This window comes from Rhyacophila brunnea, unplaced genomic scaffold, assembly GCF_057557595.1.
Source record: "Rhyacophila brunnea isolate RB1 unplaced genomic scaffold, BYU_Rbru_1.0 scaffold_7, whole genome shotgun sequence".
In the NCBI taxonomy this organism is placed as follows: domain Eukaryota; kingdom Metazoa; phylum Arthropoda; class Insecta; order Trichoptera; family Rhyacophilidae; genus Rhyacophila; species Rhyacophila brunnea.
In genome coordinates this window covers 46311690-46326776 of record NW_028233339.1, presented here as the reverse complement: position 1 = coordinate 46326776, position 15087 = coordinate 46311690, and the positions used below count along the sequence as shown (strand labels likewise).

General features: G+C 34.1%; 1 protein-coding gene across 6 annotated transcripts in view; it reads right to left on the bottom strand.

Annotated features, from left to right (window-relative positions):
• if (integrin subunit alpha inflated) overlaps nucleotides 1–13698 on the bottom strand; it is a 292640-nt gene extending 278942 nt beyond the window's left edge. For 3 of the 6 annotated variants that reach the window (XM_085958369.1, XM_085958372.1, XM_085958373.1), the window contains exons 1-2: nucleotides 13575–13698; nucleotides 12919–13274 (exon numbers count right to left, since the gene is read on the bottom strand). In XM_085958369.1, coding sequence (XP_085814495.1) covers nucleotides 12919–13112 — 194 coding nt within the window. In that variant the 5' untranslated portion in view covers nucleotides 13113–13274; nucleotides 13575–13698. The remainder of the gene's footprint in view (nucleotides 1–12918; nucleotides 13275–13574) is intronic. The other 3 variants (XM_085958368.1, XM_085958371.1, XM_085958374.1) reach the window with 1 other exon arrangement.
• Nucleotides 13699–15087: the final 1389 nt, after the last annotated feature.

The following is a 15087-nucleotide window of genomic DNA, read 5'->3' as shown; positions in this document are numbered from 1 at the left end:
AATAACTGCATCAAATCACTTCGATTGTAAGTACATACCTACATCTGAATACAGCTGAAAACACTAGTAGTTAGTACTTACGTAAAAGTTATATTGCCTATCACAATATTATTGTTTAGTATGTACTATACCTACATACTTTAATTAGGCACTCTTGCCAGCAGTCCCAATCCAGTGGCGAGGGGTGGAGGTAGGCTGTTAAGAGCTTACATAAGTGAAACGGCAAATAATTTTCAACACTACGTGGAACGAATTTTTGCGGCGCGTTGCCAATGTTGCCATTCGGAGAGGCATACGACCTGTTCGCACGTCAATTTCTTTTGTGATGGAGTCGGATGAAAATATTCTTAAATCGTGTAAAGATGACTAAAAAACGTTCCGCATGTACCTACTTGAAAAAGAAAACATGTCAATGAATATAATTACTATTATTATTACGAATATAATAATAAACATAAAATAAAAAGGACGCATGTTGAACTTTTATGACAAATTATATTTCATTCGGCTTGCGTCATTTGCACCCGCGACCCGCAATCCGCGCATCGCCTAGTCACGATCTTTTTATTTAGACCATGCCTCAGCTGAGGTATAGCCTTAAGATTCGACATAAATAGTGCATACTAAACTTTGTCAGTCATACTTATTTTGTTTTCTTTGAACCAATAATACAATTTGCAAATGGTGCTGGTTAGATGTATATAATATAGTCTATGACTGGTTAGTTTTTAAATTTCAACCAAAACCATAATAGTTTAGGTATACTATGGGCGATCCGATAAAAATATTGTACACTTTTTCAGTCATACTTATTTGTTTTTGTTGAATTAAAAATAGATATTATTACAGATGGCGTTGTTTTTTTTTTAATTCGCTATGTCCTGCCATAGCCAAACCATATTCGTCTATCTATAAATAGGTATGTTTTTACTATTACAAAGAATGGTTACCTAGGTAGCTACTTTACCTACTGAACTAATGTACGATGTTCAGAAATATTAAGTATATTATATTTTTAAAATAATTCTTCAACTATTTTTTTCCGTATCTAGGTACCCAAATTCTTTCGAAAACAAAAGAAATTTGAGTAGGTACCCACCTAAAACTATCAATCAGTCATTAAAATAAATAAAAAATAATACAAAACAGATGTGTGCTGTACCGGGATTTCTATTACTGGCAAGATGCGAAACATGTGTTGCAACTTTTCAGGGTCCAGGTACCGAGAACTGGCAGCCGACTCAACAACAGGAACCAGAAGCCAGCGTGCATCGTGCACACATGCGTTTATGTTATTTTGACTATCCAAAAATGCAATGATGTCTTTTGTGGATATTTCTATATCCGGCGCGTAAACAATTCGTCCACAGGCACTTCGAAGTACATAAATGTTATAGTATTACTATTACCATAGAATCTATGGAATATATTACCTAACACAATATGTCTCCACTAATAATATTAGATTGAAAGTGGTAAGAGATGGCTTCTAATCGTTGGCTATTTTATTGACTGGAAAAAAAATGATAAACAAAAAGAATGTAATTAAGTTGAGTGATTAATGTTAACGTCCAGTATCAAAATAGTTAATACCTACTAAGCCTGGTCGCACATAAAAACTCGTCTCGACTACAATACGTCGAATTTGTCGATGCAATTTTTATGTCCTTCACAAAACACAATATCTTCATGCACTGGCGTAAATTTTTGGTAGAAAAGAAAACACCTACTTGTCTCGCGTGTAACAAATCTCACTCGCATGTGCAGGAGCTGTTTTTTCGCGTGACATCACTGTCCAGACATGGGCGACATGGCCCCGCCTGTGCGCAAGGAAGAGAGTTGCAATAGTACGCCTGGTTTTCATTTATGACTCTATATCCCAGTCGAGACTATTTTCTATGTGCGACCTGGCTAACATAACCTACACTAATACAGTGGTAGGGTACACTTTGTACAATATGTAATTGAAATGTGAAATTGGGGTCTCTGACGACCAAGAGCCTGCAAGTTAAATGAAATAAAAAACAAGGAAAAATAATGTTCATACAATACATGCCACATTTTACGGCGACACTCTGTAGCCATTGAATCGCCAATGCAAAACGTGTACCATTAACGTTAGGTAATTAATTTATACATAATATTTTAAATCCGTAAAGAATGAAAAATAAAATATTAATTATATTAAAAAAGAAATGTTGGTAAGCAGGTAGGTACTTAAAATTACTAAAACTACTAGATGCTTAATGTGCAAAAAATCACAAATTTGTCAATATGGACTTACCATAGTTTACCTCTCGCTACGACAAGACGCGAACTTAGTATTATATAAATCGATTTACTATTTGAGGTTGTTTGTTTCAAAATCAGTAAGTAAATCTTTGTTTTTACTTTTGTAAGTACCTTTCCACCTTACTTACATAGTCTTCATAAAATATCAAATCCAGCTCTGTTTGTTAGTTAAATAGAATCAAATCGTTGATTGCAAAGTCGTTTATATTCATATGTCGTAATATTTTTCAACTATAACATGATCTATTATTAATTTTAATGCCTTTAGGGACATTTTATTTTGTTATTCGCCTTTTCTAATTGTTTACTAACAAACTTAAAGAAAATATTTACTAATATAATTTATATATGTAAAAATATTTGCAGTCCTAAATGTAGGTATGTAGGTATACCTACGATTTTTTACAATTATATATATATATATATATATATATATATAATATTGAGGATACCGACTTTGAAACTATCAACGTCAAATTGTATTACTAGTGATTTGGTGACACATTGTCCGAATCTCGTACAGACTCAGTGCATCCGGTGCAGTTTATTATACATATTGGGATTTTCTTGGTACGTTCGGTACAATGTTGTGTAATAAATTGAATACTTTGGCTAAACTAAAATGAATGAATATAATAATATAATAATATGTATAAACGAGTCCGTGTGTCTTGCACTTTTGAGCTTTCACTGGCGATAACAACTTACTGTTTTATAAGTTATTTCCATTGACATTAATCACATGTCAAAAATAAAAGGGAACGACGACCCTGCCGATACTATAGCTACAAACTGCTACATCCTGGTCTACAGAGTGCAGATAACTAACTACATTTTTTCTTACGTAAATAAATAATAATATGGAGGTTACATGGGGTACATACAGTGACGTCCCGTGGGGGTAGGCAGATTGAGCGTCGCTTGGGGGCGGCAGTTACTCGAAGGGCGGCAAATCGAGGAGAATCATTTAGTATATATAGAAATAACTACCTAAACTGAGTAGGTACTTAATAAGAAAAATATCTTTCTTTCAAAAATTCAGCTCACTGGTTGGGAATAAAATGTGTTGATTAGCATAAAAGTTATAACAGGACTTTAATTTTTTGTCGGATTCGCGATGTCCGTTGCCCTTCGACGTCCATGGTGATCAGAAAAGACACGAGCACGGACGATACAAAATATTGTATAAAATATGGGGCGGCATTTTGTCTAGGGACGTCACTGGGTACATATTATAATCTGATATGCACTGGGTTAGACGTGTCGATCAACGAGTGGATAACCACTAGACGACAGTGGCGAAGGGTGGAGGTAGGCTATATAGTGCACACTAAACTTTGTCAGTCAAACGTATTTGTTTTCGCTGAACTAAGATTACAGTGTGTGTGTTTGTTCTTTTTTTAAATTCAATTAAACCCTGCCTAATCCATGCCATAGTAGATAATCGATAAAAAAATATTCGTTTATCTATCTAACTAAGCTTACGCATGGTTTAATGAATTTAAAAAAAAACTAACCGACACCTTCTAGTAACATTATGTACCTGTTCGTAATTCAACGAAAAACAATAAGAATGATTGAAAAAAATTGCACTATTTTCGTCGGATCGCCCAAGTATACATCTATTATGGTTTAGTTTACGCAAGGTTTAATTGAATTTAAAAACTAACCAGCACCATCTGTAAATTGTATTCTTAATTCAATGAAAACGAATAAGTATGACCGAAAAAGTTTAATGTGCACTATTTATGTCGAATCTTGACGGCCTACCTCCACCCTTCGCCACTGCTAGACGATGATTACTCCGGTGAAGACACATAAGAGAGTTGAACCACTACACCACCTGAAAACCCGTCGGATCGATACATTGGTGAAGTTTGGCGGATATACGAGACAGCGAAAGAGCTACAAGGACTGAATTGCGTCACGAATTTGACGATTGACGAATTCTGGAAAAAGTATAAATATAATAATATATTTACTGACATTATGATTTGGTAATCGAAATTATAATAATAATTATATGAACACAAATGGTATCACTTTTCCAGTGCGCGTCCAGCGATATGTAGGCAATTCAAGATGTGCAACCATTTTAACTATTAATCAAGGAATATAGTAGGTACATTTAGTTATATTAAATCTATGTACCTATAGAGATATAGAATTACAAATTAAATATCTATTTTCCGTAGTGTCAAATTATATCAAACTCGGTAAGGAGCTGACCGCAATAATAAATTCCACATATCCGTTTTTCACTTTAGACAGTCATCCATTGACGCAAACACCAGATAATAGCTGACTCGATTATTTCAATATTTTTTTTTTTGATTATATCATCATCAGCCGGGGTCAATCCACTGCTGGGTGAAGGCCTCCCCAAGCTTCTTCCAACTCTCTCGGTCCTGTGTCATTCGCTGCAACGTATTTCCGCCGAACTTTACCAGTTCGTCAATCCAGCGGCTTTTAGGGCGACACTGTGGCCGTTTCGTGCCCCTTGGGTACCATTGGATGACGGCATTTGTCCAGCGGCCATCCTTTCGGCGAGCAATGTGCCCCGCCCATCTCCATTTCAGCTGTTTGGCAACGTCGATTACATTTTTGATTTCATAATTAGCGAATAATAATTCATCGGAAATGTCACTCGAATATAAGTTCCCGGCCTGTTAGAATCTCACTCTCTGTATCGCTCCGCACAACATCTCATCCTACGGAGATTCAGACGTCGGAACCGTATCATAAGTATTGTAACATAACTACTAACTGTAACATACTCTTGTACCGAGCACCAAATCTGTAATTCTCATCTCTCCTTCTGACGACATCATCATCCACATCACCATGACTCCCCACATACCTATAATAAAATTTGTCACAACGAATCCCTTCAAAAGAACGGAACTAACGCATGATTAACTTTGTCGTTCCGCCTCCATTAGCTAAAAATACCAACTGACACCGAAGAGCCAAGAATATCTTGTTGAGCACTGCAGTATCGTTGTAAAACAGAATTTTCCAAACTTGTCATCAACGCTAAACCAGGATTTTACTAAGTTCCTACATATTTACATTGTTGGATAGTTATAGCGATTTTCTACGATTTAATAAAGCAGTGGCGAATGGTGGAGGTAGGCTGTTAAGATCTGACATAAATACCTAGTGCATACAAATTTTTTTCAGTCACACGTCTTTGTTTTTATTGAAATAGGACTACAATTTATTTACAGATGGTGTTGGCTACATTATATCAATCAATTAAACCCTGCCTAACCAAACCCTAATAATTTTGGTATGCTATGAGCGATCCGACAACTAGTGCACACTTTTTCATACATTATTATTATCGGTTTTCGTTTAATTAAGAATGCTGTCCACTGACATATAATTATTTATGTATACTTCAAAGTCGTGACTGCAACGCGCGGATTGTGCAAATGACACGTGCAGAAAAAACATAATTTGTCAGAAAAATTCAGCATGCGTCCAATTAATGTTATGTTTATTGTTATATTAGTAATAATAATAATAATAAATCTTTTTCGAGTGCACGCGTAACGTTTTTAAGTCATCTTTACACGATATAAGAATATATTCCTCCAGCGCCTTCACAAAACAAATTGACGTGTTCACACCTCGACCACCGCTCTCCGATTGGCGAGGAGTGCGAAATTGCGTCCCACCTATTGCTGAAAATTATTTCCCATTTCACTTATGTATGCTCTTAAAGATTCAAGTTTAAAATGTATTTCAATCTTTCTTTAAACGAATTTGTATCACAATCTCACCTATTGATTCAGACAGCAGGTTAGGTAACTAATGTTTGTACATCTTCATGTTATTAATTATTTTCCAAAGTTTCGGGCCTTTCTAATGTTGTATTTTCTAAACTTTATTTTATTTTAATTTCTCAGATGGTTAGTAAGTGCCATAGGTAATCAAATAAAATGAAAAGGTATAAAAATATATTGAATTCTTTAATTAACACGGAGAAATTAATTAATGTTATCATTATAAAATATAATGAATGGAAATCCTTAAAATCGACATATAAAAATCGAAGAAAGTAGGCGCAAATCACTGTGAATTTCGACTTCCTATAATAATGTCTGCTTATCTATCTATCAACGTGTGGGTATATTTGGACAGCCTATTAGAAAATCCCCTGTGCGTGGTTTTACGTATATAATTAGGGTTTTAATTGAATAGGGGTTGGAAAATCCAATCTACTAACGGTCACACCTTGCTATCATTATGGTCAGGTGGGAATAATCCATCTAAGTATATACCTACATAAATATTACGCAATATATCATACCTGTATAATAACACCATTATTATAAAAGTAGGTATACATATTATAAATTATAATAATATATAACAGGGATATTATTTGTATAAATCCAGAACGTATTATTAAAAATGTATTTTATTTAATTGTGAGACAAGTAGGTAGTAGGTATAATTGTGGATATTGACATTGTACAATAGCCATATAAGTAAAATGGCCAATCAAAAAATTCCCCCTCAGACGTAGCATATTATTTATTATGCACCGCATATTAGGTAGGTATACGCCAGTGGCGAAGGGTGAAGATAGGCTGTTAAGATCCGAGATAAATAGTCCACATTAAACTTTGTTAGTCATACATATTTGTTTTTATTGACCTAAGACTACAATTTATAGATGGTATTGGTTAGTTTTTAAAAATCAATTAAACCCTGCCTAAATTAAACCATAATAGTTTTGGTATATTTTGGGCGATCCGACAAAAAAGTGCACACTTTTTCAGTCATACTTATTTGTTTTCGTTTAATTGGAAATACATATTATTAGTATTAGTAGTACATGTTGATTATTTTTTCAAATTCATTACTTAAGCCCTGCCTAAACCAAACTATAATACTAGATAAAAATATTATTCTATGTATAAAATATCCAAAATTCGATTTAATGGCATAATTTTTTGGTATTTTATAGATAGACGAGTATTTTTTTTACTATTATCTATTATGATTTGGTTTTCGCGGAGTTTAATTGAATTTTAAAAACTAACCAACACCATCTGTAAATTGTAGTTATATTTCAATGAAAACAAATACGTATGACTGACAAAGTTTAATGTGCACTATTTATGGCAGATCTTAACAGCCTACTTCCACCCTTCGCCACTGGTATACATACACTGTTTTTTGCAATGAGTATTGTCCAATGACATTATTAATGGACAACGCACTCAGTACAGTAGCTAGCAAGTAAATTCGCGCATAGCGACATTCGCACATGTATAAGTAGACGTCACGCAATTTACATTATGCGATATCACGCATCGGAATTTATAGCAATATCACCTTTGTTGTAATGGCGTTAGAACAGTGTTTCTAGTATCAATGTTCATTTGAGCGAACCCGTTCGAACCGAACCATTCGGTAGACCGACAAAAAGCATCGGGAATCTATAGCAATATCACCTTTATTGTAATGGCATTAGAACAGATTATTCCATTCGGCAGACCCGACAAAAAAAGTGAGTGTCATTTTTTTTCCAGATGCTTCGTCCATATTATTAATGTCATTGGTATTGTCAGCCATAATGAAAATAGGGAAGAAAAATAAATTATATTCCAAGGGTCTTGTCGTTGTTGAAATGCAGCTAAATATTACTTATTGAGAGAAGAAAATGATATTACTTATTATGGAAAATGTCTTGGCTGCTGCTATCATAACTAAATATGAAGTGATTTCTGAATATTATGTCGTGTTTACTAACGGTAGGTACCTAATTTAATTTGCAGTCACAATATTATTTAAATTACGAATTACACCGCGGGCGAATTCCGTTTACCAACACGTTGACATAAAAATACGTAGGCATTGCAGCAATACCATATACCTACGTATTATAATATAATATTGTATGATATTGAAAATATACTGGTATAAATATAAACCAGCATCTCTCAAAAAAAGATACAGCTGAGATGATAGCCTTCCTCAAGTTACCCAAAGTCGATAGAAAATAATATGCTTATTACAAAAACCGGAGAAATAATAAGAGAAGAATAGACCCGATGAGATCACTCGAGCTTCTTTGCATTACGTATTCTTTTTACACAGACTGGAATAATGCCAAGAGATCTTACTCTATCGCTAAAAAATGTAGGTAATTCTTAAATATGTTTATAAAACATGCGAGAAGTTATTTTGATAAAGTGTGTCAGTGCACGATTATATTTAATTATTGTCATTCAACCAAAGTTCCAACTCCATTCCATCACAACAAAACACAACACAATCATCATGTGGACTCGAAGGTTTTGAGTTTAACTAATAATAATTAGGTACTTGCACCTATAAAACGTATGGAGATTAAACCCCATTAGTAGTATTGACTTGATGTGTGTCCCTGATAACTATCTTAGAAATCGGGAGCATCAGCTGTTTGTTCTCCCAAGGAGCAGAACTACCCTGCCATTGGTGATGCCAATTGGGAGGGCAATAACTCTGTTCAATCAAATCGCTTCGGATGTTGATATATTCCACCTACATGGATATTAAAGGTGGACGTTGTTTTATATTTTATATTATATTCTTAAAATAGGGTCTGCTTAGCTCATTCGGTGTACTTGTGAATATTTAATTTAAGTACCTACATAAATGTTTTTGTATTTACACTTTTCTACTGTTTAATAACTTAAAACTGATCTATTTCTTCTTTATATAAAACTGTTTTTATAATATTTCTTTGTTTCTAAATTTGATGTTGTGGACGTCTTAAATTAATAATATGTAATGTTCATTAAATGTAAAAAAAAAAAAAATGCATTAATTAAACAGTGCGTGTCTAGACAGACAACTATTCTTATGGCATTCAATTAATTCAACACAGTAAATATTATGAACTGAAATGTAGGTATTAGAACGAGTCAGTAAACAATATAATGTCAACCTGGCGCCCGAAGATTCTTTACAATTAATTTTACATCATGGCTATAATTACAACGATATTGTTTTGGATGAATCAAAGTCAATTTCACAATTAGATGACTGAATGAATACAAGGAAGCATCTTTCTCACAAAAGTGGATTATTGAACTAGATTGGTACATTAATGTTAACATGAAAAATATACGAATTTCGATAATTTGACAGTTTTTACCAAATCGGTAAAATATATGGAGAATAATAATTAAGTATTGAGAAGGAAAAAACACATCTGAATCATAAACGTCATACCTTTTGAACAACTGAAAACGGTGTAAAATTGTCTTCATATTCATATCATTCGTAATAAATTTAGAAAGTTATGAGATGTGTAATATTTATACATTTATACAAACGTTTTGTATCATACATTTTATTAGTCATAGGCACGTTTGGATTGAATTATCTTCATGATCTTGCTTCGGGCAAATATGAACAGGAGATGGAACAGTTTGAATGTAATCTTACGACCAAATCTAAGAAGAGAATAATATGAACTATTTGATTTCACCTGATAACGACATGGATTGTAAAATAAGACTTGTAAGTTGGGTCTAGGACGATTTGGCGCCGGGACAACTGGACGCCATGCAATTCGAAAGTAAATAAACGTTAGGTACTTATAAGTACTTTAAAAAAATACTATATTTTATTAAGTATTTATATTTAAATTCTCACCAACTATTAAATCATAATTATTATATAATGATTTAATAGTTGGTGAGAATTTGAATATGCACACGTAAATAACGGTCCTAATCTATTGATTAAAAGTACCTACTACAAAAAAAAATGCGTTTTATTAAATAAAAACAACAGTACAATGCAGTTCCACCATGAATTGACAGTTAACAAAATAAAAGAAAATTAAGCCTTGGCATGGTAATTCTCAATCCGCAATAAAAAAAACATTGTATTAAGAGTAAAATGAATTAAAAATTCTAAGTAGTAGATATAAACTGATTTAAATTCCTCGTCTACGTTCTGTATACGTGTATTCGATAGTGCGGCGTCCAATTGTTCTGGCGTCCAGTTGTCACATTCAGTTGTAGACACATTGTATTTTGTGCCACTGGGTCAGTTTTTTTGTGTGCATCCTTTCTCTAATAATTGGGCAATTAAACTTAATATTATGTAATATATAACCATAACGGATAAGGAATATTCAATAATAATTCACTTTCACGATCGATATAAGTAATAAAATATCTACTAACATGTTGGTAAGTTATAAGACAGTAAAAAAAAAACGCGTCAGCTGATCTTTGAAGAGAATAAATAATGACGTAATACGTAATGAATGCTGGGACGTTGAGTCTGCTATATTTTCGTATGCATACAAACTTAACTAAGATTATTCTTGGCATGTTGATAACAGAATATAAAATCAACCGTTGGGCCGTTACTAGAAAACTAAAGTAATTCCCTATTATGAACCAGAAAAAGTAATTATCCGGTATACATTGTGATGTCAAAATTTAAAATCACATAGGTACAACTCAACTAACAATCAATAAAGAAAATTATAATGGTTTATAAAATACATATTGTATTTTATAATATATCAGCTGTAGTAAGATGGCAAATGTCTGTTTTTTTGGCAAATTGAGTTATAAGTAAGGTATACCTTACCTTATATCTTCAGACTTGTCACAGTGCGATTTACAAGATATCAAAATATGTTATATCTAGGTATTATATAGGTTGGGAGAAATAATAAATTGTGTCCATATAATAATATTATGATAAATGTCCATTGTTTGAATATCTTTCGACGTTTAAAATATTGCTCTCCTCTGAACAATTATTTAGTTAGAAAAACGGACACATCGTCCGTTTTTCCATCTTACTACAGATATGATACAGAATCTAACATTCTTAAATATTTGCGAATGTGTATTTTATCAAATACTAGTGATAGTAAAACAAAATACGGAAATAAATAATTGACAGAAATGCAGAATAAAGAAATAGTATGCTGATTCGAATTATCTAGGCACTCGTCCTTCTACCCACACGTCACCACTCCATCGCTGTTATCTGAACACTTTATCTTACTACTCCTGATGAATTGTGTCAAGTGCATAATTTTCGAGAAGTTTCATCACAACTTCGAAACCTTTTGAATAATTCAATGGAAAAAAATAGAATGCATACCTAGTAAAATAATGATCCGAGATTAATTGGTAATATCTAAGTATTTCGTCTATAAGCTGTACAAGTTTCATCAATATTGGTCTAGTTCTAGTAGTTTCATCAGTAAAGTTATAATAGAAAACAGGTAAACACGCAAACAGAGAACATCTTGTTTTGAATGTGCGTTGATATCGTGAAATAGTCAAAATGTTGACAGACACATAAAATTTAATATACTTATTATTGGTATAGATAGGACTATAAATGTAACACCACTTTTTAGCCAAACGGTTTGCAATCTAATAAAATTTAACCCTCGTCCTCAATGTTTGTAATTAATGGAAATATTCCCTCTATTTTAAGTCTTATCTGGCAATGCATTTTATGATAAGAAAAATCCCCATCTTTGGTGTTCCGGTCGCAATTTGGTATATCAAATATGAAAGAATGTGAAACTAAATAACACGAATGGATACTATCGAGATGACGTGTAGGATTCGGCCATATTAGGACATGTTTTACATTTATTAGCCGCGGATTGGCTCCTGCAATGTCAACGAGTGGGCAGATGATTTTTATGTTTGTTATTAATTTTCTCGATAGAGACAGCGGTTCCATTCGGCCGGTTCGCACGAGCCTGTTGTTAAATTAAGGGCAATTTTTCATCAACCATAATCCTCGGAACACAATACCTATAATATGTACTTATCCACCCATTAAGAGTTCACTTTGAGCGTAGCAACCTAAGTCTTGGGCATCTTCTCCCAGGACACTCCCAGTCCAATTGTTTCAGATGCTTCACACACCGATTGTAGGGTCCCGCGATACGCTCGATTAAGACCGAGTGTGGTGCGGGGCGGGTTTCGGTGGAGGGCGCTTAACTTCAATGTCCATCACACCGACACATAATATGGTTATCAGACAGTTTATTTTGTGATTATTGAAAGCACAAAACCAAATCAAAACAAACTTAGGTAAGTACGGGGGTGGTTTAAGTTTAAAGGGTAGGTACGTGGAGGCCCCAAGTGCTAACTCATCCCACCTATAATATACATAGTGCATATTATAACTAATTTAGGTAAACAGTATTATGTACGTACACATAATGGTTCATGTATAAGTAGTTGTTCGATATTTTAAGATATGTTTATAGTCTTCCGTGCGAAGTTTAATTTTTAAGATAAATCACTAGGTACCTACTGTTTGTTAATGATAATAATAATATGTAATGGGAAATGGTTCATCTTCTTGGGGAGGCTGAAAGAAGGTTTAATTCTAAGTGCAGGGAACTAGGTATATTCAAAAATCGCCTGCGGTACTATTTTCTCCATCAGATATAATTATCATTATTAATTATACTTTTAGTATGCTTGTGTATCACAAAATCAGCCCTTTCCAATGTGAGAAAAGTAAAACCTTCGCTAAGATAAGCTGGATGAATATTGGAATGGACTCGGTGCACAAAACCCTTAGGAACTCATGGGTAAGGTTTAACAGGGTACTCACCATGATTGTCCTCGTTCCCTGTGCGGAACCACGGTGAATCCAAACATTCCTGGCCGTCCTCCTGGAGCGGTGTGGCGGGTGAAGTGCTCCGTGTCAAGGTTGAAGGCGACGCAGCCCTGCAGCAGAGCGAGCACCAGGACAGCGGACCATGGAGCCATGGCCCCGCGTCCGGACGCGGCACTTTCACGCGTCATTTTTCGAAATAACAAAAAATATGTATCAAAACAACTTCATCGACACAAGTTTATCGTCTGTGATGATCGAGCCGAGAGTTTCACGTCCTCTCTTTGACACTATTTTATTATATTACACTAATGTAACGATTAATACTTCGAATTATATTTATATTAAAATACCTGTTGAAAAAAAACAAGATAAAATTGGCACATAAAAAAAACGAATCACATCACAATTTTATAGTTAGGTAATTAAAATTTAAAAAAAGCAACGATAAAAAAACATCGACGAAAATAGTTACATAGACAATTATTTACAAGGCTCTGCGAAATTATATTTTTAATAAAAAAAAAAGTATTTATAATTAAAAATAATGCACTGTTTACTGAGAGCAAACTAAGATGAATTATTATTATTTATAATGAATATTGTGTGTATTTTTAGTAAGCGACATGTGTTGGTCGTTAGTTTAAAAATACATTTGTTTCGATTTGATTTTCGCGCTCGTGCGATAGAAACTAGGTTCGTTCGGGAAGGTGGGCGCGTTTATGAACGGGAGAGTACTAACAGACATGCACGATGGTCGGCGGACCGCGCTAAACTGACGGAAAATCATTGATGTATTTTTACTCCAGCCGTCAGCGACAGGCGTCTTGGAAAAGTACGGCGCTTGAGATGGCTATGGACTATGATGCCGAAGAGAAGGTGACGAGAAAATTATTAACAATTTTCATTGTGGCACAATATAACAGTAGTAAGGTACAGTGCAGCTAGAGTTGGGTTTCGGGAATCTCCCGACGGGAATTCTCGAGAAATTTTCGAGATTTTCAATCCTGAATCTCTAGAACTGAAATTTTTAACATTTCGGGAAATCCCGGATCTCGAGAATCTTTTCTCGGGATACGGGATTTCTTTATTATCAAATATTAATTGAAAAAATGATTTTCTATGTGAAAAAGTGACACAAAATGAGCGCAATTTTTGCAACATTAGGGAATTTTGTGTCTCAAAAGCGTACGCGATTGACAGTCTGTGTTTTTTGATATTCTATTTTAATAAGTAACGTTTTTAATTATTTTTGTTTTCTTACTTCTATTTTGTTTGTCTTCTTATATAAATAAAAAATATCATATTTTTTTGGAATTTGTCTGGTTTTACACTGATTTTAGGATATGTACAGGGTTTTTTTTAAATATCCCAATATCTCGAGAATTCTTTTATGGAAATCCCGGAAACCCTGGAAATCACAGGTTTGAATGTCAGAGTATAGACCTAATAGAATAGGTTAAGTTGAGAAAATCTTTTAATACCAACCTCTACTCTTCGGAGACCCATATGATCCTATTAGGATCGGACATGGTCTGAAAATATTTTGCCATTGTTTTTAACAATAATAATAAAATCAAAATCAGATCGCGACTGTCTATTGCGAATCTAATTGAATAATATACACATACATTGCTAACTATGAAAATCGCTATAGGATCGCCCTAAAAGCCGCTGGATTGACGAACTGGTAAAGTTCGGCGGAAATACGTGGCAGCGAACGACACAGACCGAGAGAGTTGGAGAAAGCTTGGGGAGGCCTTCATCCAGCAGTGGATTGACCCCGGCTCATGATAATGACTATTCTATTTGAGTCGTTTTTGGCGACCCGGGTTCCGCCTTTCGGCATCTTCAGGCACTGTGAACGTACAGTCACCAAAATGCAAATAAACACTGACCACGAATACTATTAACTCTAACTTATATAACCAATCAATACAATAAAGTAGGTAAAAATTCCATTACCTACCTATCAAGTCAAGGGTCACAGTAAAAAATAACAAACAAACTATGACTACCGAGTTGAAGTGTTAGTAAAAAAAACCCCTATCTTATTAATAAGAATAAATTACATTAATATGGACGAAGCATCTGGAAAAAAAATGACACTCACTTTTTTGTCGGGTCTGCCGAATGGCATAATCTGTTCTAACCCCATCACAATAA